This window comes from Zootoca vivipara, chromosome Z, assembly GCF_963506605.1.
Source record: "Zootoca vivipara chromosome Z, rZooViv1.1, whole genome shotgun sequence".
Taxonomy (NCBI): Eukaryota; Metazoa; Chordata; class Lepidosauria; order Squamata; family Lacertidae; genus Zootoca; species Zootoca vivipara.
In genome coordinates this window covers 1,987,041-2,013,761 of record NC_083294.1, presented here as the reverse complement: position 1 = coordinate 2,013,761, position 26,721 = coordinate 1,987,041, and the positions used below count along the sequence as shown (strand labels likewise).

Genomic DNA, 26,721 nt, shown 5'->3' with positions numbered 1-26,721 from the left:
TGCTGAAGCCTGAGAAGAAGGTTAAATACAACTCCCTGGATGGGTTCTTCATGCCTGCCTGCAGCAGGGGATCCCCCCCCCAAAAAAATCCAGTCCATTGGACTGGACTCAATGGAATCCTGCAGAGTTAGTTCATTGTGTCTTGATGATTCAAAACACAGTGGGCTAGTCAATTAGCCCCTATTTTGCTCAGAAAAAGAATAATTTTAAAAACCATGTCCAAAAATTCTCTGTGTGTTTTTAAAGACAACTACAGAATTTGTACATCAGCAGTGCTATTGCAATTGTTCAGAATTACACAATTTGGAGAGACCTCTAGTTTGATTTCCTTCAGAAGCCAATCACACTTTGGGCCAAATTATTAAACTAGATGCTTCTCTTGCAATTTGCAGTTGTGTGAGTGACTTATTCAAAGTAAAGAGCAGGAAGGGGTGTGCTCTTCGGAATCCCTCACTAAAAGGGGGGAGGGTTTTTCCCATCCTTTTGAGCAGGGGTTCCCATGCAGGTATACTTGGAAACCTCTGCTAAAAACGATAGGGAAAACCTCTGTTTAAGCAGTCCAAAACACCTTCCTGAAATAAAAAGAGGCTTGCATGGATCCTATCCAACCAAGTAGGATTTAACCTGTGCTCATCAGCCTAAATTTGCCAGCCTAAATTTACATCTATACACTATAAATCAACGGACAAACTACTTTCCGAAATACACAGTAGATGAATCACTTACATCCCCAGGTCACTGTAAGCGGCACTTGAGCTGCCTCCTGCCTTCCTCTCCTCCAGCCTCCCCTCTCTGTTTCTCCACCTCTTCATGGTTCCACCCTTATCTACCCTTCCTTCTCTCCCAGAGGGCAGAGTCATCCCCACCTACGCCTAGCAGCTATCTGGGCTTCGATCAAACCTCCCCAAACAGGTGCAGCAACTTCTCCCTCGCTGCCATGTGAACGGCACTCCGGTTGCCTCTGGCCTCACAGGGTGCATCTAGCTCAATATTGTTTACACTGACCAGCAGAGGCTCTCCAGGGTTTCAGACTGTCAGAATTCCTAGCCCTACCTGGACATGCCAGGTTTGCATGGCAGGCAGGTGCTCTTACACTGAAGCTATGGCTCTTCCCCAACGGGAAGGGTTCAATCTGCTATTAAACTACCCTTTGAGCCATTTGATAAAGGGAAATAAGTTTATTAAGCTGTTCAAATATATAAAAGGATGTCGTATAGAGGAGGGAGAAAGGTTGTTTTCTGCTGCTCCAGAGAAGCGGACACGGAGCATTGGATTCAAGCTACAAGACGGAAGATTCCACCTCAACATTAGGAAGAACTTCCTGACAGTAAGAGCTGTTCGGCAGTGGAATTTGCTACCAAGGAGTGTGGTGGAGTCTCCTTCTTTGGAGGTCTTTAAGCAGAGGCTTGACGGCCATATGTCAAGAATGCTTTGATGGTGTTTCCTGCTCGGCAGGGGGTTGGACTGGATGGCCCTTGTGGTCTCTTCCAACTCTAGGATTCTATTCTATTCTAAAGTGGGGATCCAGGAAGTGGAAAGCAGAGCTCCTATTACTCAACATTTGAGTTCACCATGGCTTATTATTGTGATGTAACACTGCCGCTTCCTACTCACTGTTACAAACCTGACAGTCTTGATTCCTTTGACTGGACCTGCCACCAAGCAACCAATGAGCAAACATGGGCTTGGAAAAAAGAATGTTCATGCCCCCAAATGATATTTTCCTTTAAAGCATGAGAGTATCAGGTTTCATTTGGGAGACAGACAGATTTCTGGGAATTGTCGATCAGGAGTCAAGCTGGGTGAAAGGCATGTGGTGTGAGATGCACACGTGCTTTGAGCATCTGAGGACAGGTTTAGTGGTTTTGCTACCTGTTATCCTTGCTTCTACTGTATTCCACTTGTACATTTGTAAATGAGAGATACACTATCACAAGGTAACTTCCCAGTGTTCTAGTGCAGAGGTGGGAAACTGTGGCCCTCTAGATGTTGCTGGACCACAAAATCACCATCCCTGTTCTAGCACTGCCCTGTTGCCACACTGGCATGTTATGCTCACTCCACATTTCCAAGCAGTGAGAGGTTCCAGGCGCACAGCACTTTTCAGGCTTGGCTCCCCTCAGGAGGTTGCTGCTGGAGGCTTAGTGCCATTTGGTAACATTAACGTTTATTTACAAATATGAAGGCTGAACACTCCAACAAAATGGGAAAGAGCCATCGTTCAGTGGCAGAGTGCGTGCATGCTTTGCACACACATGGCCGCAGGTTCAATCCCTGGCATCTCCAGGTAAGGCTAGGAGAGAACCCTGTCCAAAACCTTGGAGAGCTACTGCCAGTCAGAGTAGGCGACACAGAGCTGGATGGACCAATGGCCTGGCTCTACATAAGGCAGCTTCCTGTGTTTGTAATATCTTTACGCAACAGTCACTCACAAACACAGCCTTCCTTTGGTCTTTTAGCTGTGCTTTCTTTCCCCCTCAAATATGTTCTTTTGACACATGCATATCATTTAAATAACCGATACTGGCCTTTCCCCCAACCTTTCCACTGTCAAAACCTTTGCAACCTTGCAAAGCAGAGGCCCATGATTAGAATCCTGATTCCAGAGAAGCAAAGCCCTGCACCATCTACGACAGGGGTCAGCAAACTTTTTCAGCAGGGGGGCGTTCCACTGTACCTCAGACCTTGTGGGGGGCTGGCCTATATTTTGAAAAAAAAAAATATGAACGAATTCCTGTGCCCCACAAATAATCCAGATATGCATTTTAAATAAAAGGACACATTCTACTTATGTAAATAACCAGGCAGGCCCCACAAATAACCCAGAGATGAATTTTAAATAAAAGGACACATCTACTCATGTAAAAACATGCTGATTCCTGGATCGTCCATGGGCCAGATTTAGAAGGCGATTGGGCCGCATCAGGCCCCTGGGCCTTAGTTTGGGAACCCCTGATCTACGACAATGGTGAGCCCATTATAGTCCTGGTTGCCAGGGTGAAATATGGGCAGTGAAAGCTGCTTTGTGCTAAGTCAGACCAGGAGGGTTCAGCGCCCTAACCAGCCAAATTGGTGCCATTGGACGCTCAGCTTCCGAAAAACATTCGAAAACCGGAACACTTACTTTCGGGTTTTCGGTGTTTGGGAACCAAGGTGCTTGAGTACCGAGGCATTTGAGAACCAAGGTATCACTGTACATGGCTTTGAAAACAACAACACAGACACACTTATCTCCACCAGCCCACCACCAACCAGTGATTTCCTTATGGCTGCCCTATATATATATATACACACACCCTATATATATATATATATATATATATATACACACACACTGGAGTGAAAAGGACACCTTATGCTTGGAAAGGTGTGGTGATGCTTAAAAGGCACTTAATGCTCAAAAAGCTTTTACCTGGAGGCCAGATGGGTGGAAGATCTGGGCCTCAGAGATCAGAACAGGGGCAGGAATGTGGAGGGGCCTCCTCAAAATCTTCACCCACCCCCAGACCTAGGTCTGAATGAGGCAATGTCTCGATCTCTTTAAGGTAATTTCTGTGCCACAGGAGAAGCACACACCACACAGTAAAAATGTTGGGTTTTTCAATGTCTGGCAGGTTTTGTGGTCATGCTGCAGAGTGTGAATTCTATAGTATCCTGGAGAAACTCTCTGCAGGTTAGCAAAGCAAAAACTGCAATTTCTCCCCCATCCTTTTCAATAAGAAATATCACACACCTTGGTTGCTTGAGAAAACAGGTGCTTGCAGCAGGAAACTCTGGGATGGGGGAGGCTTCCCACATCAAATTATCTTTTTTAAAAGAAGAAGACGACAAAGCCTTAGTATTATCTATTCATCTTATGTTTAGAGCCAGCCTTACTTCTCCCACCACCCAAAGAAACATTAAAACACCAACTCCTAAGAATGGACTTAAAAATATCCACCACACTCATTCCTGAAAAATGATCCTTAAATTCCAAGAAGTCCTTTTCAGTGATATAAAACCAACATACAATTAAACACCCCAAATGGTAGCTCCCCCAGCCCTCTACTCCATTTTACTCCACTCTCATTATCTGCAAAGGAATAATAGAGTACCAGCTTCACACAGGAGGAGCTAAGCTTAAAGTCCTCCCAGCTTCACAGCAACCCACTGATGCTATTACGAAAAAATAATGGGAAAGGAAGAAAGGGAGTAACGATAATAGGCAACCCTGCTATTATAAGCCTCGTTAGGCATAAACGAGACACTAGATTTGGCTGTGAAGAATGCACTCCTAACAAGGTCTACTCAGAAGCAAGAGCCGTTGAATCTAATGGGGCTTGCTCACAGGTAAGTGGAGGTAGGACTGCAGACGGAATTTGGGCGTCCGCAGCATTAAACCAAACTAAAGCATAGCTGGGCCCTGACAGCTACAAAATGAAGGATATTATATATTATTACGCACACACGAAGGAGAAAATAAGGTCAATGGCCCCGCTTCCTTCCAATCACACCCACCCCCCAAACAGAAAGTGGGGGGGAGATGCAGGGTTTTTTATACGCATCTTTGCACAATAGCCCCCCTTCCTTAACACACAGAAGTTGCGGGGATGTGGATCCACCCGGCTTTAGAATGAGCAGCAGCATCCTGGGACATACCCCCTGACAAAAGGGTCCCCTCTCTTTCCAGCCCCCACCCCCACCCACCCCCGATGTAGCGCCCTGTGATGCTGCGCAGAGCCACACACACAGCGACCCACCTCTTTCTCCTTTCCTACGGAGCTCTGTGGCTACTGAGTGTCACAACACCGCATCCTCGCGGGGCAGAGGAGCGGATCCGGCAGTAACAGCTGGTTCAGCAGCTGTCAAAAGGGCAGGATCTTGTCTTCTCCTGCCTCCTCCTCCTCCTCCTCTTGCAAAGGCTCTCCTGATCAGCCCAGCGGCTGCGGCTCCTCCTGGCTTTGGCCCTTCCTTCCTTCCTCCTCCCTTTCCCACCTGCACTGCCCTCCCTCCCGCATGAGAATTGCAAGCGGGAGGAGAAAAGGAAGAAATCAAACGGCAGCTACAGCAGCCTCTCACTGATGCTGCAGGAGCTCTGGCAAAGCCAGAGGGGAGGGGGGGGTCCTGCAGGGGGCGCGAGAGAGCAGCGCTCTGCCGCAATGCACCGCGGGATTTGTAGTCTTTCCTCCCTTTTGCGCTCCGCAGCCTTACACGTGGGTGGGGAAGGGGGTGTGTGTGCTTGGACTTTCCTTCTCTCTTTACTCTTGCTCTTGTGCTGCTTTTTCCTTCCTTTTTCCCAGCTGGCCCCCCAGCCCCTGCAGTTTCACATTTTCTGGAGGCTCATTTAACGTTGATACAGTATTTATTCATTTATTTACTTACTTAGTTAGTTAGTAAAAGCTTCAGACAGCAAAGCAAGAGCTGGGAGTTTGCAAAATAAGTTTCAGAGGGGAAGCGAAGAGGCTCGTGGTGTCCCCGCGTGTGCCTTGCAAAGTCGGTGGCCTTAAGAAGCCTGCAAAGGAACAACTGGCGACAGAAAAAAGTGCGCCTCTGTAATCTGATCAAGGGCTCAGCTGAGCCGCAACTGGTGGAGGGCAAAAAGAGGATGGGGAGGATCATCCCTCGCTATCTGGCAGGCTCTGTGGCGCAATGGATAGCGCATTGGACTTCTAGACTAATGACTGGGTGAAGTCATTCAAAGGTTGTGGGTTCGAGTCCCACCAGAGTCGCGTTTTTGTTGGGCTTCCTTCATTCAACTCAAACTTATTTAAAAGAAGCATAAATTAAAAAAAAATAACACGACCAACTCCTCCGGGGGTGCAAAGCTGACTACATAAAAGTTTTGTTAAAATAATTTTTTTATCCATTTGTTTGTAAATTTATTCATTTTATTTTGTTATACAGTCGTACCTTCTTTTTCTTTTTTTTACAACATGCCAATATTTCGCATCAGTCGTAGCTGTAGACTCAAGTTGAAACCTATAAGCATAGCTGCCAAGTTATCCCTTTTTAAAAGGGATTTTCCATTATGCTGAATAGGCTTCCTCGCGAGAAAAGGGAAAACTTGGCAGCTATGCCTATAAGTTTACCTCCGGGTAGATGCTTGCAAGGCGACTTCCAGAGTGTCACAATTTTGTGGATGGGCATACAGCCCCTAAAGTAGATTTGGTGCTCTTGAGTAGCAAACTCACTGCCCCCAACAAACAGCACCATGGATTTTAGTTTTTTTTTTTTTGCGGTAAGGAAAGTCATGGTTGCTGAATTGCAGAGTTGGAAGGGACCCTGACGGTCATCTGGTCAAATACCCTGCAAAGTGTCCTCCTCGAGGTTATCCCTGGGTGGGCTCAAACCACCAGCCAGACACATAGCTGCCAAGTTTTCCCTTTTCTTGTGAGGAAGCCTATTCAGCATAAGGGAATTTCCCTTAAAAAAAGGGATAACTTGGCAGCTTTGGCCAGACACATTAACCCAAGTTGCCACGGGCTCCGCTCCACATAATGTATGCTTAGCTGAAGTACTGTAGTTGGATAACTTCCCCTCAAACAAAAAGGAATGAGTGCTTGATGAACAGGACATATGGTAGAGCCCTAAGGTTTTTCCTGTAAATTAGGGTGAGTATCTTTATTAATTGATTAACTGACAGATTAAGGCTGCAATCCCTAACCCCTTTTACCTGGGAGTAAGCCTGATTGAAATCTCATGGACTTCTGAGTAGAAATGGGGCACTTCCAGGCTATCACTATTTGGGGGTGGGATTCAAACACACAGCTGCAAATTCAGGTTGTGCAGTTAGTCGACTGGAAGGTCTTGGGCATCAAACCCGCTTCACACACAAAAAAATCCAGCATGGGTGTAGCTTGGCTTTATTGGGGAGGGGGGGCCAGCAGGCTTTATGTTAGTGGGGGAAGAACTGAGTTATCTGTGATGCATTTGGTCAGTTAAGTATTTTTATTTATTTACTTGATTTATGGGGGGGAACATATCTCCACCCCCACCCCCACACTCCCTGGCTATGCCCATGGGATCCAGACATTGCAGTGGGGATAGAGATAGAGGAAATGCACCCAAAAGTTCAGGATGAGACTTCCTTTTGTGCAACATTATCTAACCTCCTTGCAAGCAAATCAGGATGAACTCTTCCATAGTGGGCCAGTATATACCCGGGCTTAATGTGGATCTTGAGATTCCCTATGCTTTGAAAATCCAAACAGGAGAGTTGTACTGACAGCATTAGGGAATCTCTGGGTTTAGGGAGAAGAAAGTGTGGGGCCAGTACTAATACCGGTAGGTGGGGGGAAACACGTCGAAAACAGTATAGCGACAGCGCCTGCCCGATGTTAATTAGGCTGGGAGTTCCAAAGTCTAAGGACTGAAAGACTAACTCCTAACACACAGAATAATTATTATATGGTCCTTGTAAAATGACAAGTTCTGTATAGCAAAGGAGTTGAGATAGGCTTAGTACACTTTACTTGAATATTTCCCCTTCTTCTGTTTCACAGCTGGAATTTGTAATGTTTGCTGAGGAAGCCAGAAGCCAAAACTTTAACTAAGCAGTCTTAAACCTTTTTCTATGTGGTCATTCATTTATTTGCAGATATTATAATTTAGTGTTCTTTGACAATATCCTTTTAGTATCTAAAGCCTATTTGATTGCAGTGTTGTTCAGTTGCTTACAAGAGGTCGATGTGAATAACTGGGAAACATTTCATTAATTGCTGTGTTGTTCTAGTGAGATTGCTTTACTGTGTATTTTAATTATGGATATTTATGTTTTGATATATGTGCACTGGTTTTTATATTTTGCTTAGAAACCTTAGAATTAAGCAGTATATAAATTAATAATAATAATAACAATAATGTTACTCTTATTGTACACCAAAAGCCTTTTTGCCCTTTCTGGGGCACATTAAGCCTGCAAATCTGACTTCACATGTTAAGGGTCATACCTTTTTTTAAAAAAAAATAGAGGGGGGGGACTTAAGTCTTTAATTGGGAAGCTTATTTACCCTGTTTCTCCAAAAATAAGACGTAGCCATAAAATAAGACGTAGCAGGATTTTTAAGCATTCAAGGAATATAAGCCATATCCTGAAAATAAGACATAGTGATAGGCGCAGCAGCAACGCCGGCTGCGGCAGGAGGAAGAGGAGGTGTCCTGCCGGCTCCTGGCCCGGAACCGACTGCTGCTGCAGAGCCGACAAAGCGCCCAGCAGCGCCACGGTGAGCCAGCAGGACCCAGCAGCAGCAGCTGGTTTCTTCACCTATTATCAGTCCCAGTAGTGAAGTGGGTATCTTCTCCCCCCCCCCCCCATGGCTAAACGGTTTTTAATTTCTGTATTTTATATTCTTTCACCACTTTGACACAACACTTTGGACAGGGCACTTGCTAGGCTGTTCACCAGGCTCCAGCGGGACCCTATCCTTGTAGGTTAAACTATTTGATTGGAACTAAATTACCCCCCCCCCCCAAAAAAACTTGCCATTGCATTTGAATTTCCTTTGTGTTTAATAAGACATCCCCTGAAAATAAGCCATAGTGTGGTTTTTTTTAGGAAAAATAAATAAAGACGGTGTCTTATTTTCAGAGAAACACGGTATTTATGTTATAGAGGATTTGTACTCACCTTTCCATCTGCAGAAACCACAATGCAGCTTACCACAGAAGTAACATGCCAGTGGCCCCCCAACCCTATGGGGCCCAGGGGACACATCTGGAAAGCCAAAAAACTATTGTGGGCATCACAAACTCCCCATTTAACAAGAGAAAAGCTACGTAGTGGTGCTCTGAATGCACCCAGAACAGACAAAACACATACATGGTTTCTATGCCAGAGAAATAAAACGGAGACAAACAATGCAGGCAACCTACAACCAATCAAAAGTGAAAGCTGCCAATACTCTTAGTTAAAATTAAAATGGGGAGTGGCAGAGTTGAGGCAGGTGCAGGAGTGCTAACTGGAATAAAATATTGGAGGGGCCCAAGTAACCCCCCACCCCGCATAACCAATCACATGGTGCGGCAAGCACACAGTACCGGTATTTGAATGGCAATGCCCATTAACTTTTGGGGGGTCCTGGCCCCCTCAAATATGTTATTGAGGGCCTCAAACACCATGCTGCCCATGGTGTTTATGCACCATGCTGCATAATTTTGCCTCCCCTTCTCCAGAAAAGGAAAGTGGATGTCGCATGCCACATTTTAAAAGGAAATTGGGCGAATGCTGCGTGAGAGAGTTAAGTACAAATAAATAAATAAATAATCCATTATAATGATGAATGAAGCAAGCAAGCATGCAAGCAAGCAAGCAAGCAAGCAAGCAAGCCTATTCTGACAAATTCACCACAAGCCTGCAGCTCTGTCAAAGGAGCCCTTCCTGGCCGATCCTATGAAGGCAGAAAGGGAAATTAACATCTGCCTTTGTTTACCACAGTGTGGCTTTTAATCCCGGTTGGTGATGTGGGTGTAGAAAGTAAGGGAGTCAGCTGCCTGGGAAAGGATGGAGAGGAGGAAAAGTTGCCAAGCAAGGCAGATTGAAGCAACTTGAGCAGAAGGGGAAAGGTCACAGCTCAGGGACAGAGCATCTGCTTTGCATGCAGAAGGTCCCAACTCAGTCTCTCAATGGCATCTCCAGGTGGGGCTGGGAAGAAGAAAAGAGGAGTAGTAGTTTGGATTTGATATCCCGCTTTATCACTACCCTAAGGAGTCTCAAAGCGGCTAACATTCTCCTTTCCCTTCCTCCCCCACAACAGACACCCTGTGAGGTGAGTGGGGCAGAGAGACTTCAGAGAAGTGTGACTAGCACAAGGTCACCCAGCAGCTGCATGTGGAGGAGCGGGGAATCGAACCCGGTTCACCAGATTACGAGTCCATTGCTGCTGCCAGCCACTTTCCCCACTAATTGGGAAAAGAGGAAATCTGTTATTGGGGCGGGGGGGGGGGGGGGAGGAAATGTAAGATGACCAAGCAGGTGGGCTGGGAGAAAATGGTGGTTTGGCAAGGGGTGGGTGGGAATATGGTACAAGTGGAATGTGAAAGGAGAATGGGAGAAGAAATTACAGCAGAAATTACAGCGGACATGTGGAGGCGGGAAAGAAGAATATAAAATAAACCTTTTTCTCTGTTTAGTGCCTTTGGCTCAGCAAAGTGTGGCTAAAACATGGAGGATGGGTCGCAATACCTCCAGGGCACTGGAACTATATAGAACTATGCAGGCAAAAACGAGCCGTCTCAGGAACAGTTTCTTCTCTAGAGCGATTTTGGCCTTAAATAGAAAGCCTGGACTTTGAAGTCATCTTATTTCACTTGTTATTTGTATTATATTTACTGTTTTTAATTAGGTTTTTAAATTTTGGATTATGCGGAATGCTTTATCTGAGTGGATGTAGCAACCGAGTAATTTCGTTGTTCCCGCAAGGGGACAATGACAATAAAGATATCTTATCTTATCTTAACCTGAGGGAAGCTAAATTATGGAACACCATGCTGCAAGGAAAGGGCTGTGGCAAAAAATTAAGCCATTTACAAATACAGGTCAGATACAGGATTAGGTGCCAGTGACTGTCAGATGAACATGTCAAATTCTGCCTCCATTTTGAGGCTGTTTCTGCCCCCCTGCACCCACAAGGCCAGTGGGGTGGGCCTGGACTAATGCTATGATAACTTGGTATAAGTCAGCTTCTTCTGTCCCTAAGGATCGGTCAGCTTCACCATGTGCCCTTCTAGGGGTGCAGTGAGGCCTGACCACAGCAAAGCATCCTTTTTAAAAAGTGTGCTTAATCTGGACATGCTTATTTAGGAGTAAAGGCAGGTGTAGGCCCCTGAGCAGCAATGTGGTCTCTTTCCAGATTGGGGCCCCATGCAAGTTATATGCTGAAAATCACTCCCCTGCCTGCTATTTGCTCCCAAAGCGTGGTTTGAAATACTCTTGAGGGAAAAACACCAGAGATTTTTAAAAAAAAACACAAAAAAAAACTGGCACATGGCACCAATCCACCTCATCTGGCGCACCAAGTGTCACCTATATCCAGAAGGGTGGATGAGTAACAATACATGGGCACACTTCGGATTTGGCAAACTTGCTATATAAAAAAAAGTTGGTTACAAACACTGTGGATGTTTGTATCTGCCTATGGACAGATACAGTGCACAATGATGCTTTGATAATGATAATAACAACAACAACCACACACCACTCATCTGACTGGGTTACCCCAGCCACTCTGGGCGATAGCAGTATTTAAGGAAATCTGATAGCTTGTTGTTGTTTAGTCGTTTAGTCGTGTCCGACTCTTCGCGACCCCATGGACCAGAGCACACCAGGCACTCCTGTCTTGCACTGCCTCCCGCAGTTTGGTCAAACTCATGTTCGTAGCTTCGAGAACACTGTCCAGCCATCTTGTCCTCTGTCGTCCCCTTCTCCTAGTGCCCTCCATCTTTCCCAACATCAGGGTCTTTTCCAAGGATTCTTCTCTTCTCATGAGGTGGCCAAAGTATTGGAGCCTCAGCTTCACGATCTGTCCTTCCAGTGAGCACTCAGGGCTGATTTCCTTCAGAATGGAGAGGTTTGATCTTCTTGCAGTCCATGGGACTCTCAAGAGTCTCCTCCAGCACTTAGGGCGCCTTATAAGAGGAGCAGAGAACCTGCGGCCCACCATGTGTTGCTGGACTACAACTGGCTGGGGCTGATGGAGTTGGGGGTCCAGCAACATCTGGCAGGCCACAGGGTCTCTATCCCTGGACTGAAAGATTATTCTATTTTGGCAGATCAGGATACCTGGACAACTGTCTCACAAACCCAAATTGAACATATTCCCTGGCATCCCAGCATTTACCAACAACTACAGTTCATGCGCCTGACTTGTGACATTTTAAGTCTTTGAAGTCATTACAAGGTGCGGTTGCAAAACCGTACTGCTGTGTTTCACTCCCAGATAGGTAGCTGATTCCAGGTAGGTATTAATTGCAGAATCAGTGCTCCTCATGCCTGCAATTTCATTTTATTTTATTGCAACATCCAGATTATGACACCAGCACCAGAAATCCAGTCAGATTTCTCTCCTACCCTCAGCTTAATATGCAATTAAACAACATCAGCACCCCTTTCCCCAAATCTTGTTTGTGATATCACAACAACCCATTCACCCTGTCCGTTAAGACAAAACTCTCAAAAGACTTCACAGATCTGTCGTAGCCTTAAGAGTCCTGTATCAGCAGCAAGATGCCAACTTATCCTCAGTGGAGAGGTAAGGATGCATGGGTGTAGAGAAGGTGGTGGTGGTGGGAAAGGGGACAAGTAGAAATAAAACTGCAAAAGCAGAAACCCCAGGTGACACTTCCAATAAGCATATTGGCAACTGCGGTACTTGGGAGATAATATAATCACCCCCGTTTTGCAATGCTAATTAACACCTGTGGTGGAAAGGGAAACCACCCAGGCCAGTATTTAAAGAGATTTGGGGCAGAGTTTAATCCTTCACTTTGTTGCCGACACCACATTTCTGGACTGGGAGGCATAGGTCAGTGAACATCCCCACCCACTCGCAGGACAGAAAGCAGCACATCCTATTTCAAGACCTGGCTTTTAAAATGCAGTACATTCTCACCTCAGTGACTCTCTGGTCTACATTTTCATATTTGCCACCAGCTTGGATGGCTTTAAAGGACAAATTAATGTTGCATAAGGCTATCAATGGCTACTTGCCATGAGACCTGTGGAGGCAGCATGCCTCTGAGTACCAGCACTTTGGGCGAGGTATACAGGGCTGGAGCCGTTTAGAGCTTTAAAAGTCAGTACTAACACTTTGAATTGTGCTTGGAAACGTCCTGGGAGCCAGTGTTGATCCTTTAGGACCGGTGTTATGTGGTCTCGGCGGCTGCTCCCAGTCACAAGCCTAGCTGCCACATTCTTGATTAGTTGTAGTTTCCGGGTCACCTTCAAAGGTAGCCTCACATAGAGCACATTGCAGTAGTCCAAGCAGGAGATAACTAGATCATGCACCACTCTGGTGAGACAGTCCGCGGGCAGGTAGGGTCTCAGCCTGCGTACCAGATGGAGCTGGTAGACAGCCGCCCTGGACACAGAATTAACCTGCGCCTCCATGGACAGCTGTGAGTCCAAAATGACTCCCAGGCTGTGTACCTGGTCCTTCAAGGGCAGTTACCACATTCAGGACCAGGGAGTCCTCCATAGTAAACCTGGCTGCAACAGCACTCTCCCCAATATTAAATTTCTAGCAACTGGTATTCAAAGAAATACTGCCACCAGCAGTGGAGGAAGAATATAGCTATACTGATTAAAACTATTGATAGCCTCTGGAGTAGTGTTGTTTAATGGTTAGAGTTTTGGACTAGGACCTGAGAGCCCAGGGTTCAAATCCCTACTCGGGCACAAAGCTCACTGTGTGACTTTGGGCCAGTCCTACTCTCGGCCAAGCCTTCCTCACAGGGTTGTTGAGAGGATAAAATGTGGAGCGGGAGAAGCGTGCGCACCATCTTGGCCTCCTTGGAGGATAGGTTGGTTACAAATGCAATTAATGAACATGTCAGGGTTGGGTTTTGGGCTGCAGTCTAGGCCGAGCCAGGATTCAGGAAGAAATTGGCAGCCAGCACCAAAGAAGAACCAAAAAGTATAGTAAAGGGGCATGGTCCACGGTTAAACTGGGAAGCAGGCCACTGTAAAGCCATAGTAAGACTGAACTGAACAGTCAAGGATGCAGGAATACTCTCTTGTACTGCAAGCAAAACCCAGCTGGAATAAGAAGTCCTTCCTGTCTAACACAATCCGTTGGCCAGTGTGCGTGGCCAGCCAGGCAAGGGTCTGAAGATACTTCCATGGAATGCTACTACCTGCAGTTCAAAGCTTCACCACACAGTACCGCTACACACATATCCAGCAGCCCGACACAAAAAGACAACTGATCACATTAAGCTTATTGTGTGCACTGGCAATTTATTAAGAAACTTACAGATTTGAGTCTCTTTTCAGCTGCGATGGCAGTAATCTCAGTCCCAACTGTAGAGTTGGAAGGTGACTCCAAGGGGCATCTAGTCCAACCCCCTGCAATGCAGGAAACTCAACTGAAGCATCCAGGACAGAGGGCCATCCCAACTCTGCTCAAAAACCTCCAAGGAAGGAGAGTCCACCACCTCCTGAGGGTAGACCGTTCCACTGTCAAATGGCTCTTGCCATCATAAAGTTCCTTCTAATGTTAAGTTGGAATCTCCTTTCTTGTAACTTGAACCCAGTGGCTTGGATTCTAGCCTCCACAGCAGGAGAAAACAAGTTTGTTCCATCTTCCATGTAGCAGCCCTTGAGATATTTGAAGATGGTTATCACATCTTCTCTCAGTCACCTCTTTTCCAGGCTAAATGCACTCAACTCCTTCAACCGTTCCTCATATGGCAGGCATTCCCAGAGTTTGATATGGGGGCCTAATTCGGCCCCCTGGCTGGTTTTATCCGGCCCCTGTGGCAGTTTATTTACTGGGGCTAAATCCCCCCCCCAAAAAAGCTCAAGAAGTTCAATCCTAAAAAAAAGCTCAATAATTTTGGGGTAAAATCCTAAAAAAAGCTCAACAACTTCAATCCTTAAAATAGCTCAGCAAATTTAGTCAGCCCTCATGCATGTTCACTTCATCAAATCTGGGCAACCATGTGACATATGGCTTGGCTTCCAGACCCTTGACCATCTTAGTCACCCTCCTCTGCACCTGCTCCAGCTTGTCAACATCATTCTTAAACTGTGCTTCTAAGATACAGGTAGGTAGCCGTGTTGGTCTGAGTCAAAGCAAAATAAAAAAATTCCTTCAGTAGCACCTTAAAGACCAACTAAGTTTTTATTTTGGTGTGAGCTTTTGTGTGCATGCACACTTCTTCAGATACACTTGAAACAGAAGTCAGACCCTTATACAGAGGGTGGTGGGGGTGGGTGGGAATGGGTGATGGGCTGATGGGAGTGGTAAACCTGTAGATGGCTGTTAACGACTGTTGATGACTGCAATTGGTCCTGCGGGGTAAAAGCAAGGGCCCACCTGGGATGAACAAAGACATTGGATTCTTATCTCATTATGCATGATCAAGCTTTCTTTAGTGCCTCAGCCCTTGCCAACTGGACTTGGCCTTGTGCCTCTTTCCTTGGTGGAGACAAAGTCATGGGCAGCATTCTTCATTCCTTTCATGAGACTGGAAGCACCCAAAGCTGGTTTGTAGAGAGATCAACCACCACGGTAGGCCATGAATGGGCAAACAATAGATGGTTGGATGATTTGCAATTATCTGGAGTCCCAGCTGTATTAACCGCAGCAACAAGGCCCATTGATGCAGAGCTAGAGGTCCAATGGGAATAAATACCTGGATCCTGATGCCACCCTGGTTTAAACCCCTCTTTGTCCAGAATTCACCCTGTAGCCTTAGCTCAAGGGGTGGAGAATCTTAGACAAATGAGCCAAATGTGATACCACTGCCCCCACCCCCGCTCCCTAGGCTGCACCTCACCAGCCCTATCTGAAACCACCTTCCATGTTTTTACCTGACTAAAATGTGTCCTGGAACTGTGTTAACTAATGTCTCTTGCTTGCCTGGGTGGAGACACCTATGGCTTCAGTGTGGCTGGAATGCAGAGTATCTTGCAGGGGTCACATCCATCCATCCGCCCACATGCCTGTGGCTTCGCCTGCCATTGGAACAGGTTGCCCAATGCCCATGACAAAGAGGCTTGCAAAAGGTTCTCCACCGCTGCTTTAAATTCACTCAGCCTCAGTTCTACCTGTGACAGAAATGGGGGGACCTGCCTAGTCCACTGGTCAACTGTTACCTTTCAGCACGCAGGGGCCTTTTGAAGCCCCTTTCAGAACACTATTTTGCTCTGTGCTTTGAACGGGGCTTCTGAAGACCCTTGCAGATGACAAAACAACCAGTCTTTAGAGGCCCCTCTCAAAGCACTATCTTGCACTGTGCTGGGAAAGGGGCTTTGCCAGCACCACAGATCAGCTGAAACATGCTCTTAGTATGCCCCACCCTTACTGTACCGTCTGTCCTCAGGGGTCAGGCAGATGGGCCTAATCAGGCCTGCAGGCGGCAAATACCCCAGCCCTGGTCTATCACACGGGAATATGGCAAGAATCCGCCTTGCTGGGCTGCTGTGCATTTATGTACATTTAGCATTTCAGGCCTCTTCTCCGCTGGAGTTTTCAAGGTTTCAAATTTCCTTCCTTCCAGTGTTTTCACTGCTGTTTAAATGGCTGAAGAGGCTTTGTGTTTTTAAACACTGTCTTACCATTTTAAATTATCTTGTTGGAGGGGCAGGAAAAATGCAGAACATGCTGCCGACTGAATTAATAAAACTTTTTGGTTGGCCAAACCGTGGCTGCTCAGCTCATCCAAGGCAAGCTATGGTTTAACTTCTGAGACCCTACATCTACTTCATCTGCTGCTTCTTCAATGCCTGCCAGTGACCTTTTCCCCAGCAGAAATTTACGCCTGAATTGCCGGAGGTGGCAGGATACCGATTTCGTGGCGAAGGGAGTCCACGGTTTGCTCCCAGCGCTCCTCGTAATAGAAATTTAGGATACAGCTGACGCTGCTTCCACTCCGAACAGCCCATGGGATGAGCTCAGTGGTCAGAACACGCAGCTTCCTGGATGGATGGAGATGGAAATCCAAAGGTTATTTATTGGTTTGTTTTGATTCCATTCCCAAGTCGCCTTCCCACAAAATATCTTGAGGCTCTTTTGCAAAAAAATAATAATTACCCATCATAAAAAGCCAACTACAAACAATTCCATATGTGGTGGTGGGGAGAGAGATTCAATTCAGAAACAGCCTGGGGCAAAGGTCTCTCCACAGAAAGGCTCTGTTGAAAAAGTAAAGTCCTTGATAGGCACCAGATGACACCTGCCTGAGAGATAGGTGGGGAGGGTGCTCTCTGAAGGTTAGGTGCTGCCACGCTAAAGACCTGATTCCTATATGATACAGAATAGACTTCCTGATAAGGTGGCATCTGCAGGAGGACCTCTTTGGCTTGCTGTGACAGGTGAACTGAGGATCTGAGGAATGATGCCTCTTAATACCTCCTGTTGGGGAACAACGGTGGGAGAGAACAATGCCCCACATCCCTAGGGGGATTCCCATTAGTGCTCCTGGTTGGCCACTGTGGGATTATGGGATGCTGGATAAGACAGGCCCAGTAGGGCTCCTCTTACATTAAAAATTGCTTAGGTAGAACTTTCTCTGTCAGTTCAAAGTAGACTCAGGTTCCTTCTTTAATTGACTTTTCCCCGAACTAGGAAGTCCCCCTGTAATTTTCACTGCTCTTTTTTGAACATCCAAACATAAAGGAGTTGATTGATCTGAGGTGAATGTTTGAAGGACGGTCCAAAGCTCTCTGGCCTGACAGCCACACAATTTTTGGATTCCGAACAATTGGAATCCAGTTGGATTCCGAACAATTTTTTTTGGGAGGCCCCATTGGTGAAAGCGCACCTTGTTTTGATTTACAAACGGACCTCCAGAACGGATTATGGTTGTAAACCAAGGTACCACTGTGTCTGTTTAGCAAGCTAACAATGGACAAAATGTTTGCATGGAAGTTGCATTTAAAGGCTTCTCAACATACCAGGCGTTAAGGCGGAGTGGGCCAAACGCTGCTCCCAGAATGCACATGGGCAGGCCAGTCTGGACTGCCTCAAACCACTTTACCACGACTTCCCCTGAGAAAAAGCACGGGGAGATAAAAGGAAAGGAAATCTTTGTCACAACCTAACCGTAAAGCTTTTAGCCCAATTGGACAGCCCCAAACAGATGCTCTAAAACCAGATACACAGGCTGCTGTTCTGTCTGTTCTTTGCTGTTTCTAAAACTTACAGAAGACTGATTGACACATCTTCAAGGCCTTGCTTAAGAATTGGAAGCTTTGAAAGTATGGAAGTAAACAGAAGCCTTTAACTAAAATAACTGACAGTATGGTTGCAGATTCATGCCTTCCCCCCCCCCCCCAACTCTGTGCTGCTGAACTCATCTGGGGTGGCAAGGGGCAGTGGTAGTCAACATGGCGGAAAGAGAGAAGCAAAAGTGCGTGGGGGATCAGGTGTTCCAGCATCCAGAGATTTTTAAATAACCACTAGGGTGCCATCGGGGCCTTGAAGGAGTTCAAAGCCCTTCTGTAATTTCAGTCAGGCTTCTACCGATACAGTAAAGCAGATAAAAGGGCAAATCTCCGAATGACTCATGGCCTCCCTCCTATAAACCCAGAACATCTGTGTTTAATGGCTCAGGGTTGATTGCACAATGCCCCCATCCTCCATGCCCCACATTTCCTAGCCCTGCTTCAGTTCTCCTCTCCCTCTGGCTCATGACTCATGACGTGGTTGGATCCTGAAAGTAGGTGAAAGGCAACTGCCACCCAGCCTGTGAACACATTAATGCACAACCTGTGCCTGCTCTCCGCTTCTTAAACGGTGCCAGAAGGTTGTGGTAGATATTGCTTCACACATGTACCATTTAGGCAGCAATCCTAGAGCCACTTAACCGGGGAACGAGCCCCACGGGAGTAATTTCTGAGCACACAGATTTGTGCTGTTATTGCCAAGATACAAGCAGTAATGCTTCTTGCGGATATGACACCCAATATTGTAAACTCTTCCAACTGAGAAGAACACACAATGTAAGATAAACTAAAGCAGGCAGAGGTTATGTTGTGACCAAACCAACGACCAGAACTGCGTAGGAATTACATCTGACCACGAAGCCATTTGTGAAACTGGAGGAAGTGATTTAACACCTTGCTTATTAGCATAAATAGCAAAGGGGCTCCTCTCTCCTGCCTATTGCTCTCTGTCACTTTCTCCACAGATGCTGATCTCCAGATTCTACTTCACCAACTTTGTAGAGTAAAATGAATGTGCTCCATCCAATGCCAAGCAGCTTCAATACATGCAGCTCCAAGTAAGAAAATGCTTAGATCCATGTGAATAACTGACCCATATTGGGGCAAAAAAATTCTTAATTACACATATACAGTTCTCAACCAGCTCTGTTTTCGAACATTTCGGTTCCCGAATGCCGAAAACCTGGAAGTAAATGCTCCGTTGTTTTTTTAACGTTCCTCAGAACTCAAACGTCCAACGCAGCTTCTGCTTGAGTGCAAGAAGCTCTTGAAACCAATCGGAAGCCGCACCTCGGTTGTCGAACATTTTGGAAGTTGAACGGTCTTCCGGAACAGGTCACGTTCGACAACTGAGGTTTGACTGTACACTGATGAGGGTCTGAACAAGCAGTTACTGATGAGGAACGAGATATTGAGGTAGTAGCAGGTAACTTGATGAAGGCACTGACCCAGTTTTCTGCTGCAGCTGTGAAAAAGGTGTTTTCCACGATAGGGATCATTAGGAAAGGAACTGAAAAGTAATGCACTTATGCAAATCTATGGTGCAGCTGCATTTGAAATACAGTGTCCAGTTCTGATCACCTCACCTCAAAAAAGAACCCTGTGGAATTGGAAGAGGTTCAGAAAAGGACAACCAAAACAATCAAGGGAATGGAGCGGCTCCCCTATGAAGAAAGCTTGCAGTGTTTGGGGCTTTTCAGTTTAGAGAAAAGGCGAGTAAAAGTGACAGAACTATGCATTAGGCATGGAGAAAGTGTGGAGGCAGAATACCTCTCCCCCCCCCCCAATAACACCAGTCATGTACACCCAATGGAGCCAAATGTAGGCAAGATTGTTGGAAAGCTTTGCAGGAATGGTTTTAACCGCTTTTGGAACATGTATCTTATCTTATTTTCATCTTTTTGTGCACTGTTTTGATGACCCCAGGTTGTGAAACAGTTTCCAAATTTGTAAAATAAAGGAAAATAAAAGTGATGTAGTAGACAGGGTGACCAGATTCAACTCAGCCATAAGAAGCCTTGTCTCACCGAGCATATTGGTGGGCATGCCAAGAAGGGTGTGCATCAGATCGTGGACCTCTCTATACCGCTGGACCACGTAGGCCAATTCTTCATCATCTACAAACTTGGGAGGCATCCTGGTGTCTGGAGAGATGCTCTGCCAACCAGAAAAAAGAGGAAAAAGTAGGCTCATGTGCAGATGCTACTAGGGAGAGGTCGGAGCTCAGTGGCAGCACTTTGCATGCAGAAGGTCCCAGGTTTGACCCTTGGTCTCTCTGGTTAACAAGGAGCAGGTTGCAGCAGAGTGATGGGGAAAGACCCTGGAAAAATGCTGCCAGTCATATCTCTGATGGATTATTAATTATTAACCATTGATCTTTTAATATACAGTATGATCTTTGACGTTCTCCCTTTAGAAGTGTTTCTAGATATGTGTACACATGTCTGCTGACAAATTCATATTATTCTAGGACAGGGGTCGGCAACTTAAGGCCCATGGGCCACAAGTGGCCCACGGGCGTCATTTAACCGGCCCACAAGCCGCCCCCGAACCGAGCCGCCCGCTCGGCGAGTCCCTGCATGCTGCGCTAAACCAGCATGGCGCAGGGACTTGTTTTGCGGCGCTGGAAATTGTGTCTGCACAGAGGTAGATGCCGGAAATGGTGGGCGCACGCACTTGCAATCCAGCCCATGGAGGGATCTCTGCTGGAGTGAACCGGCCCAGGCAAAGTAAACCTTGCCAACCTAGGACATTGGCACCCACTGACTCAGAGACTGAAGACATTGAGGACATTTAATGCAACATCACAGGATCAAAAGAGTGTGTTTTTGGGTGGAGGCAGAGGAGATTTCTTGTCTATATTTTCTATGCTTGGTTTTATTTGTAACGATGATATATTATTATATTATAATTATTATATTTACACATGCACACACATATATAAAACCATAAAGATTACTTTTCTGAAAACAGAAGAACACTAAACCAGGCACGCCAGGCACTCCTGTCTTGAACACTAAACCACTTGACATCAAATTTGGCCTGCGAGGCTGACCCAGGGAAGGACCATGGAGCCAAAAAGGATCCTAACCCCTGCTCTACTAGAAACCCAGCCTTAAGCACGACTATACTCACATTATCGTCCAAAAACCGGACATACTCTCGGCCAAAGGTCCCGTCTGGAAGCCCCCGAAGTCCACAGATATCTAACGTGGAGAGGCGTATCCGAGGCCGTTCTCTGCAAAGGAAGGCAAATTGGACCATGGCTGGCTTAGCCTGTGAAATCCAGAGGGTTAGCTGGCCTTTGGGGTCCTTTCCAACTCTACAGCCCTATAGTTCTGTTAAGGCACTGAAGCATGTAATGAGGGCAAATTGCCATACCTTTCTGTCAGGAATCTGTGGCCCGCCAGATGCTGCTGGAATCCCTCTTCCCAAGAGCCCCAGCCAGCATGTGAAAAGGTCAGGGACGATGGGAGTTGCAGTCCACTGGTATCTGAAGGACCACAGGATCTCCCATCCCATCTTCAAGTAGTTTAGAAATACTGAGCTTGAGCACAATCCATCTGCATCTGAATCCCACCGACATTGATGGCAAGAGCCGAGAGTGCAATCCTTCAGGGCTTAGCATTTAAAGTTATGTTTTATTGTTACTTTCTGTATCGGATCAAATTATTATAAGATGTGTGTTCTTTGCTGTATATTTTATCGCTGTAAACCACCTTTTGTATAGCAATATAGCAAGGGGGTATACAAATTGAAAGTGAAGTGCAAGTGAAATGGCTGGATCCATTGCACAAGTACAAAAAGCCCCATGAAACTGACTCCCAAGTTAGGTGCATTTGCCATGTGAAATGGAGTAAAAGTAGCCATTAAAACAAAATAAAAATCCAAAATCCATTTCATGGCAATACTTTTGTTAACCTAGATGTCGCAAGCCAGTGTGCAGTTACTGTTAGTATATAAAGCCCTTAACAACTTGGCACCAGTTTACCTATGAGTTCTCCTTACACCACATGGGCCCACTCAACTCCTAGATTGGCATAACTGGCACTACTACAGGTGCCACATAATACCCACTCCACATTTGTAAGAATTCAAATGCTCTGTTTATCCATCCATTTATCAATCTATCATCAATCAGTAGATATTAGAAAGACACTTGATCATTTAGTGTGGTAGCACCTACACTTTGGAACTCCCTGCCTATTGATATCAAGCAGGTATCTTCACTAAACTCTTTTTGGTGCCTGCTAACCTATCTGGAGGCTTACAAAGTCGAGGTAATTTTAATCTGTTTTAGTATTTTAACTTTTGCTTGGTTGTGATTTTTTTCTAGATTTTATTGTTTCATCTTTTGTAAACAGCTTTGATTTTTTTTTACAATCAAGTGGCATATAAATTCTATGAAAATAAATAAATAAATTCCAACCACCACCCCCCAACAGTTGTATAGCAATTCTGTAGCAACTGAGCACAGTGCTCAATAGGCTATCTCTTTTTAAAAGCATAAACACTACAAATGAGGAGTGTATTTTAGGATTGTAGACTTAAAATCCCCAATTATAAATGTGTGTTTAATGTATGCTGAAGGCAAATTGCTAATCCTCAAATGTGAACTCAAATATGAATAGATGTCCCCAAAGAGTACCAATCCCTGTAACTTAGGGGTGGAGAGCCTGTGGACCTCCAATTATTTGCTGGAGTCCAATTCCCATCACCCCTAACCATTAGTTATGCTGGCTGGAGCTGATGGGAATTGCAGTTCCGCAAGAACTGGAGAGTTGCATGCCCACGAACCCTGCTGTGACAGAATCTCTTCCCAGCTGCAGACTAAAACCAAACCAAAACACACACACACACACACACACACACACACACATTCACATACTGTAGGATCCGAAATCCCTCTGGGTCATTCCTCATCCTCTCCCTGAGGTTTTTCAGAGCTAGGTACCCTGTTGTCTCCCCGAGGACGGCCACCATATCTGTAAATGGAACCAAACAAGAGAGGAAGACAGTGAGTTAGCAGGAACAGAGCTCAGGACAAGTCACAAAACTCACCGGAATGAAAACTGGCAGAGCAAATGAATGTAAAGCAATGACATTCATCAACACAACAGCTTTCAAAGAGCCACCACTTTTAAAATGAGGTTCAGTGAGCATGTGTGCAATAATAGCACCCATGAAGCCCTTCCTGGCCAGCCAACAGGAGAGGAATAGTGGCAAATCTGTGTATGCGATGGAGTCCTGGCTGTTATTCCTCATGGACTGCCAAGGGCAGGTATTTCACTGAGAACCTGGCAGAGCACTCTTTGCCAGCCAGGTTCTCTCCATATGTTTTGGACTGGAACTCCCATTAGGCCCAGCCAGCATGGCCAAGGGAGTTGTCGTCCAAAATAACTGCATGGGGGATCAGGTTGCCAGGTTGGTATAGAGTTTGACTGTGAGAAAGAGCTATGTTTGATAGGGATGAGATAAAAGAGGAATTTTTTTATCTCCAGCAAGTGCTGGAGAAAATTTCTGGTACTGCTAGGGAGGCATTTGCAGATTCCATGCCCATCAAAGCTCTTACATGGCTTTCGGGCAAGATGTTGATTCCTCTGTCCCCAAGTTGCTTAATCCATTAGGTTTCCCAGGAGCTGACAGCTCACCAAAGCCTCTTGAGTAAGCTTAGCAGTCAAGGATTAAGAGGAGGTCCTCTTGTGGACCAGGAACTAGTTAAGTTGCAGCAAGCAAAGGATAGGAATAAATAGACAGCTCTTCAAATTAAAGACATAGAATGTGGAGTCTCCTAAATATCAGTATTGGGACCCTTGCTTTTAAACTTGATCATAAATGTTCTGCAGTTAGGGGTGAGCAGTGAGGTGGCCAAGTTTGCTCATGATACTAAATTGTTCAGGTTTGTTAAAACAGGAAGAGATTGTAAAGAGCTCCAAAAGGCCCTCTCCAAACTGTGTGAATGAGCAGTAAAATGGCAAATGTAATTCAATGCAAACAAGGGTAAAGTGATGCATGTTGGGGCAAAAAAACCCCTTAATTTCACACAGACGCTCATGCGGTCTGAACTGGCAGTGACTGACCAGGAATGAGACCTTGAGGTTGTCATGGCCAACTCAGTGAAGATGTTGTCCCAGTGTAAGCAGCTGTGAAAAATGCAAAGTTCTATGCTAGAGATCATTATGAAAGCAACTGAAAATAAAACTGTAAATATCATAATGTCCTTAAAGAAATCTATGGTGTGACCACATCTGGAATACTGTCAGCTCAGGGGGTGGGATTCTACAGTTTTGTAGAAGTACAAAAACCCCACAACAACTCAAAAACCGTTCAACGAGGACTGAATGCTAAGTTGGCATGGAATGTGGGCTGCCAGAGGGAGTGGGGGGGAAACCCAGAAAACTCATTCTATTGAGGGGGACTGGAATGGAGTATCCTGGGGGAAAGTATGACTGTCTTGCATCCAGAACAGGAGCACTCAACACTGTTTTGTTATCGGGGGCCCTTCTCCATCCATGTATACCCGTCAGCTGAGGATAGCACTTCCTGTTTTCCCCAGAAAGTACACAAGATACGTGTACTTCACTTGCTAGCAAAACTAAATGCACACCTTGCACAAAATGGCAGGCCCCAGCTCACCATGCCGGTAGGGATTGTAGAGAGCCATGAACGCTGAACCAACTGCCAGCAGGCCTTTCTGCAGAGGACTGGTGGGGATGTGTCCTGGATACAATGGGTAATACTTTTCTTCTCCTGTGGGGCTGTCAGTGGCTGGTGGCTGGTCAGTATGGCAGAGGAGACGTCCTGTACCTGAGGAAAAACAGCCCAGTCAAAGGACAGGGAGGAAAAAGGATGAGCAAGGTGAACAGCTGACCTTCCTTTGTTCTATTTACTGATGCTAGTGGCAAGAAGCTAGGGTGACCCCTCAAGTATCACCAGAAAATGAGGATAAAAGCAAGCACAGATTGTTAGAAGAGCTTGTAGCTTGGGTGAATTAGATTGAATTGCAGTTTCTGGAGTTAAAAGGCTTTATTCATGCAGGAACTACATATATACTGAGATGAAAAAGAGAAAACAGCAGACATTTATCTCAACACATTGGGAGAGAGAGAGAAAATAGGCTCTGCTCTCTAGGGATGGAGTTAACCTAGACAGAGAGGCTATTAGCAAGGAGTGGCTAGATCACTGGAAAAATAGTAATATTGAATTTATTCTGTGTTTGCCAAATTTTTGGGATTTCTGTCATTTTTTTGAATTTTACTGAGATGCTCTGTATTTTGGTATATTGGTATACTGATGTTTAGAATACTTGCTGCAAGACTCTTTGGGCGCAGTTCATTGTGGAAAAGTGGCACAAAAGTTAGCGCAATCAATCAATCAACCTCACAACATCATCCCCAATGTACATCTAAAAGGAAACAACAGCATCTTCAACTCCCACATAAGAAGAGCCTGCTGGATCAGGCCAATGGCCCGTGTAGGCCAACATCCTGGCCTCACAGTGGCAAACCAAATACCTCAGTGAGAAACCCACTATCAGGACTCAAACACAAGAGCTCTCTGCCCTCCTGTGATTCCCAGCCACTGGTATTCGGAAGAATTCCTGTCTCCAACTGCGTAACTAGAGCATAGCCATGATGGCTGGTAGCCATCTATAGCCTTATCCTCCTCCATGAATTAATTCAGTCCTCTTAAAGCCATCAAAGTTGGCCATTGCCACCTCCTGTGAGAGCAAATTCCACAGTTCAACTACGTGCCATGTAAAGAAGCCTTTCCTTTTACTGGTCCTCAATCTTCCATTTCGTTTCATTGGATGCCCACCAGTTCTGGAGTTACAAGAGGAGAAAAGTTTTCCTCTCTCCACTTTCCCTACACCTAAAGCAGTCTCATAAACTTCTGTCATATCGCATCTCACTCGCCTTTTCTCAGAACTGAAAAGCCCCAAATGCTGCAGCCTTTTCCTCCTGGGGGGGGAGTCGTTCCATCCCTCCCTTGACCTTTCCTAACTCCATAGCAGGATGTAATCTTAGAAAACAGGGACAGCTATGTATGAACTGAGCTGGGGTTGAGTGGGAAAGGGAAGAGGCCCAGGACAACAATACCTCAAAGTCCGTCTTTCCCCATATAAACTGACCCAGACCCTCTCTAATCATCATGTGAAGCCCTTCATGTACTCTCCTCCACGAGAGATCCGTAGAATGGTAACATGAGAATGAACCTTTTCGTTTGTGGAATGCTCTCCCCAGAGATTCACCTGGTGCCTTTGTTACATAGGTTTAGGAGTGAGGTGAAAATATTCTGCTGTAACCATATATTTGGCCAATTAAACCACCTATGGCCTTCTTAAAACTCTTTGTAGAAGGGGTTGTTGTCACTGTTTGTTGCTGTGGTATGCATTTTTGTTTTTACATTGTAAACCGCCCTGGGATCCTCGGATGAAGGGCGGTATATAAATCTAATTAATAATAATAGAGGGATAAACTGCAAATGCACTTGCCTCTGATCATGCAGAGATCAACGGCTCTTCTCAGGTCCCCTGCAAGGGGCAGGAAACTCCGGCTCCTCCTGGGTAGCAGCAGCAGCGGCGGCAGAGCCATAGCTAGTTTTGCTTTATTCCCTTTTTGAACAAAAACCAAGGCAAGAATCCCAAAACGAAACACGCATGCGGAGCATTCAGTTACCTCCTGCGGCCAGCAGGAGCAACCCGAATATTGCTCAGCGCAACCACCCAACCCCTTCCCGCCTTACTCCCTGGTCTTCTGCGCTGCGCCTACTCGCCCTTGATTCCTCCGGAACTCTCCTTATCCTCGCAGCAGCTCTTGTTTCCGGGAGGGCTGCATTTCGTGAGGGACTCACGGGGG

General features: G+C 45.9%; 2 protein-coding genes and 1 non-coding gene across 6 annotated transcripts in view; 1 reads left to right on the top strand and 2 right to left on the bottom strand.

The window, feature by feature from the left end:
• The window catches only part of SLC27A4 (solute carrier family 27 member 4), a 39,526-nt gene extending 34,558 nt beyond the window's left edge, over positions 1-4,968 (bottom strand). The window contains exons 1-2 of one of the 3 annotated variants that reach the window (XM_035133359.2): positions 4,740-4,968; positions 3,734-3,806 (exon numbers count right to left, since the gene is read on the bottom strand). The gene's annotated coding sequence lies outside the window, so the exon portion shown is untranslated. Of the gene's footprint in view, positions 1-726; positions 1,306-3,733; positions 3,807-4,739 lie in introns of those variants that run through there. The other 2 variants (XM_035133358.2, XM_035133360.2) reach the window with 2 other exon arrangements.
• A 646-nt stretch (positions 4,969-5,614) lies between these two features.
• Positions 5,615-5,708, top strand: TRNAR-UCU (transfer RNA arginine (anticodon UCU)). Its single transcript has 2 exons — positions 5,615-5,651; positions 5,673-5,708. It is a non-coding gene; the product is annotated as a tRNA-Arg (tRNA).
• Positions 5,709-11,246: 5,538 nt separating this feature from the next.
• COQ4 (coenzyme Q4) lies at positions 11,247-26,685 on the bottom strand. Of its 2 annotated transcripts, none has more exons than XM_035133369.2 (7): positions 26,358-26,685; positions 24,500-24,670; positions 22,752-22,848; positions 20,999-21,101; positions 19,891-20,020; positions 17,594-17,687; positions 11,247-16,615 (listed from the first exon to the last, which is right to left on the bottom strand). In XM_035133369.2, exons 1-7 carry the CDS (start codon positions 26,455-26,457, stop codon positions 16,453-16,455), a joined length of 858 nt encoding a protein of 285 aa, XP_034989260.1. In that variant the 5' UTR covers positions 26,458-26,685; the 3' UTR covers positions 11,247-16,452. The 2 variants fall into 2 exon arrangements, with proteins under 2 accessions (XP_034989260.1, XP_034989262.1); XM_035133371.2 differs by having other exon boundaries at positions 16,491-16,831.
• Between the last annotated feature and the right edge of the window lie 36 nt (positions 26,686-26,721).

Bases quoted from the DNA above. Each gene is read 5' to 3' on its own strand.
- COQ4 (XM_035133369.2), bottom strand. From the start codon at position 26,457: ATGGCTCTGCCGCCGCTGCTGCTGCTACCCAGGAGGAGCCGGAGTTTC. The intron at 22,849-24,499 runs GTGAGCTGGGGC...TTCCATTTACAG, and splicing joins CTACAATCCCTACCGGCATG to ATATGGTGGCCGTCCTCGGG. The intron at 17,688-19,890 runs GTGAGACAAGGC...GCTTTTTCTCAG, and splicing joins CATGCCCACCAATATGCTCG to GGGAAGTCGTGGTAAAGTGG.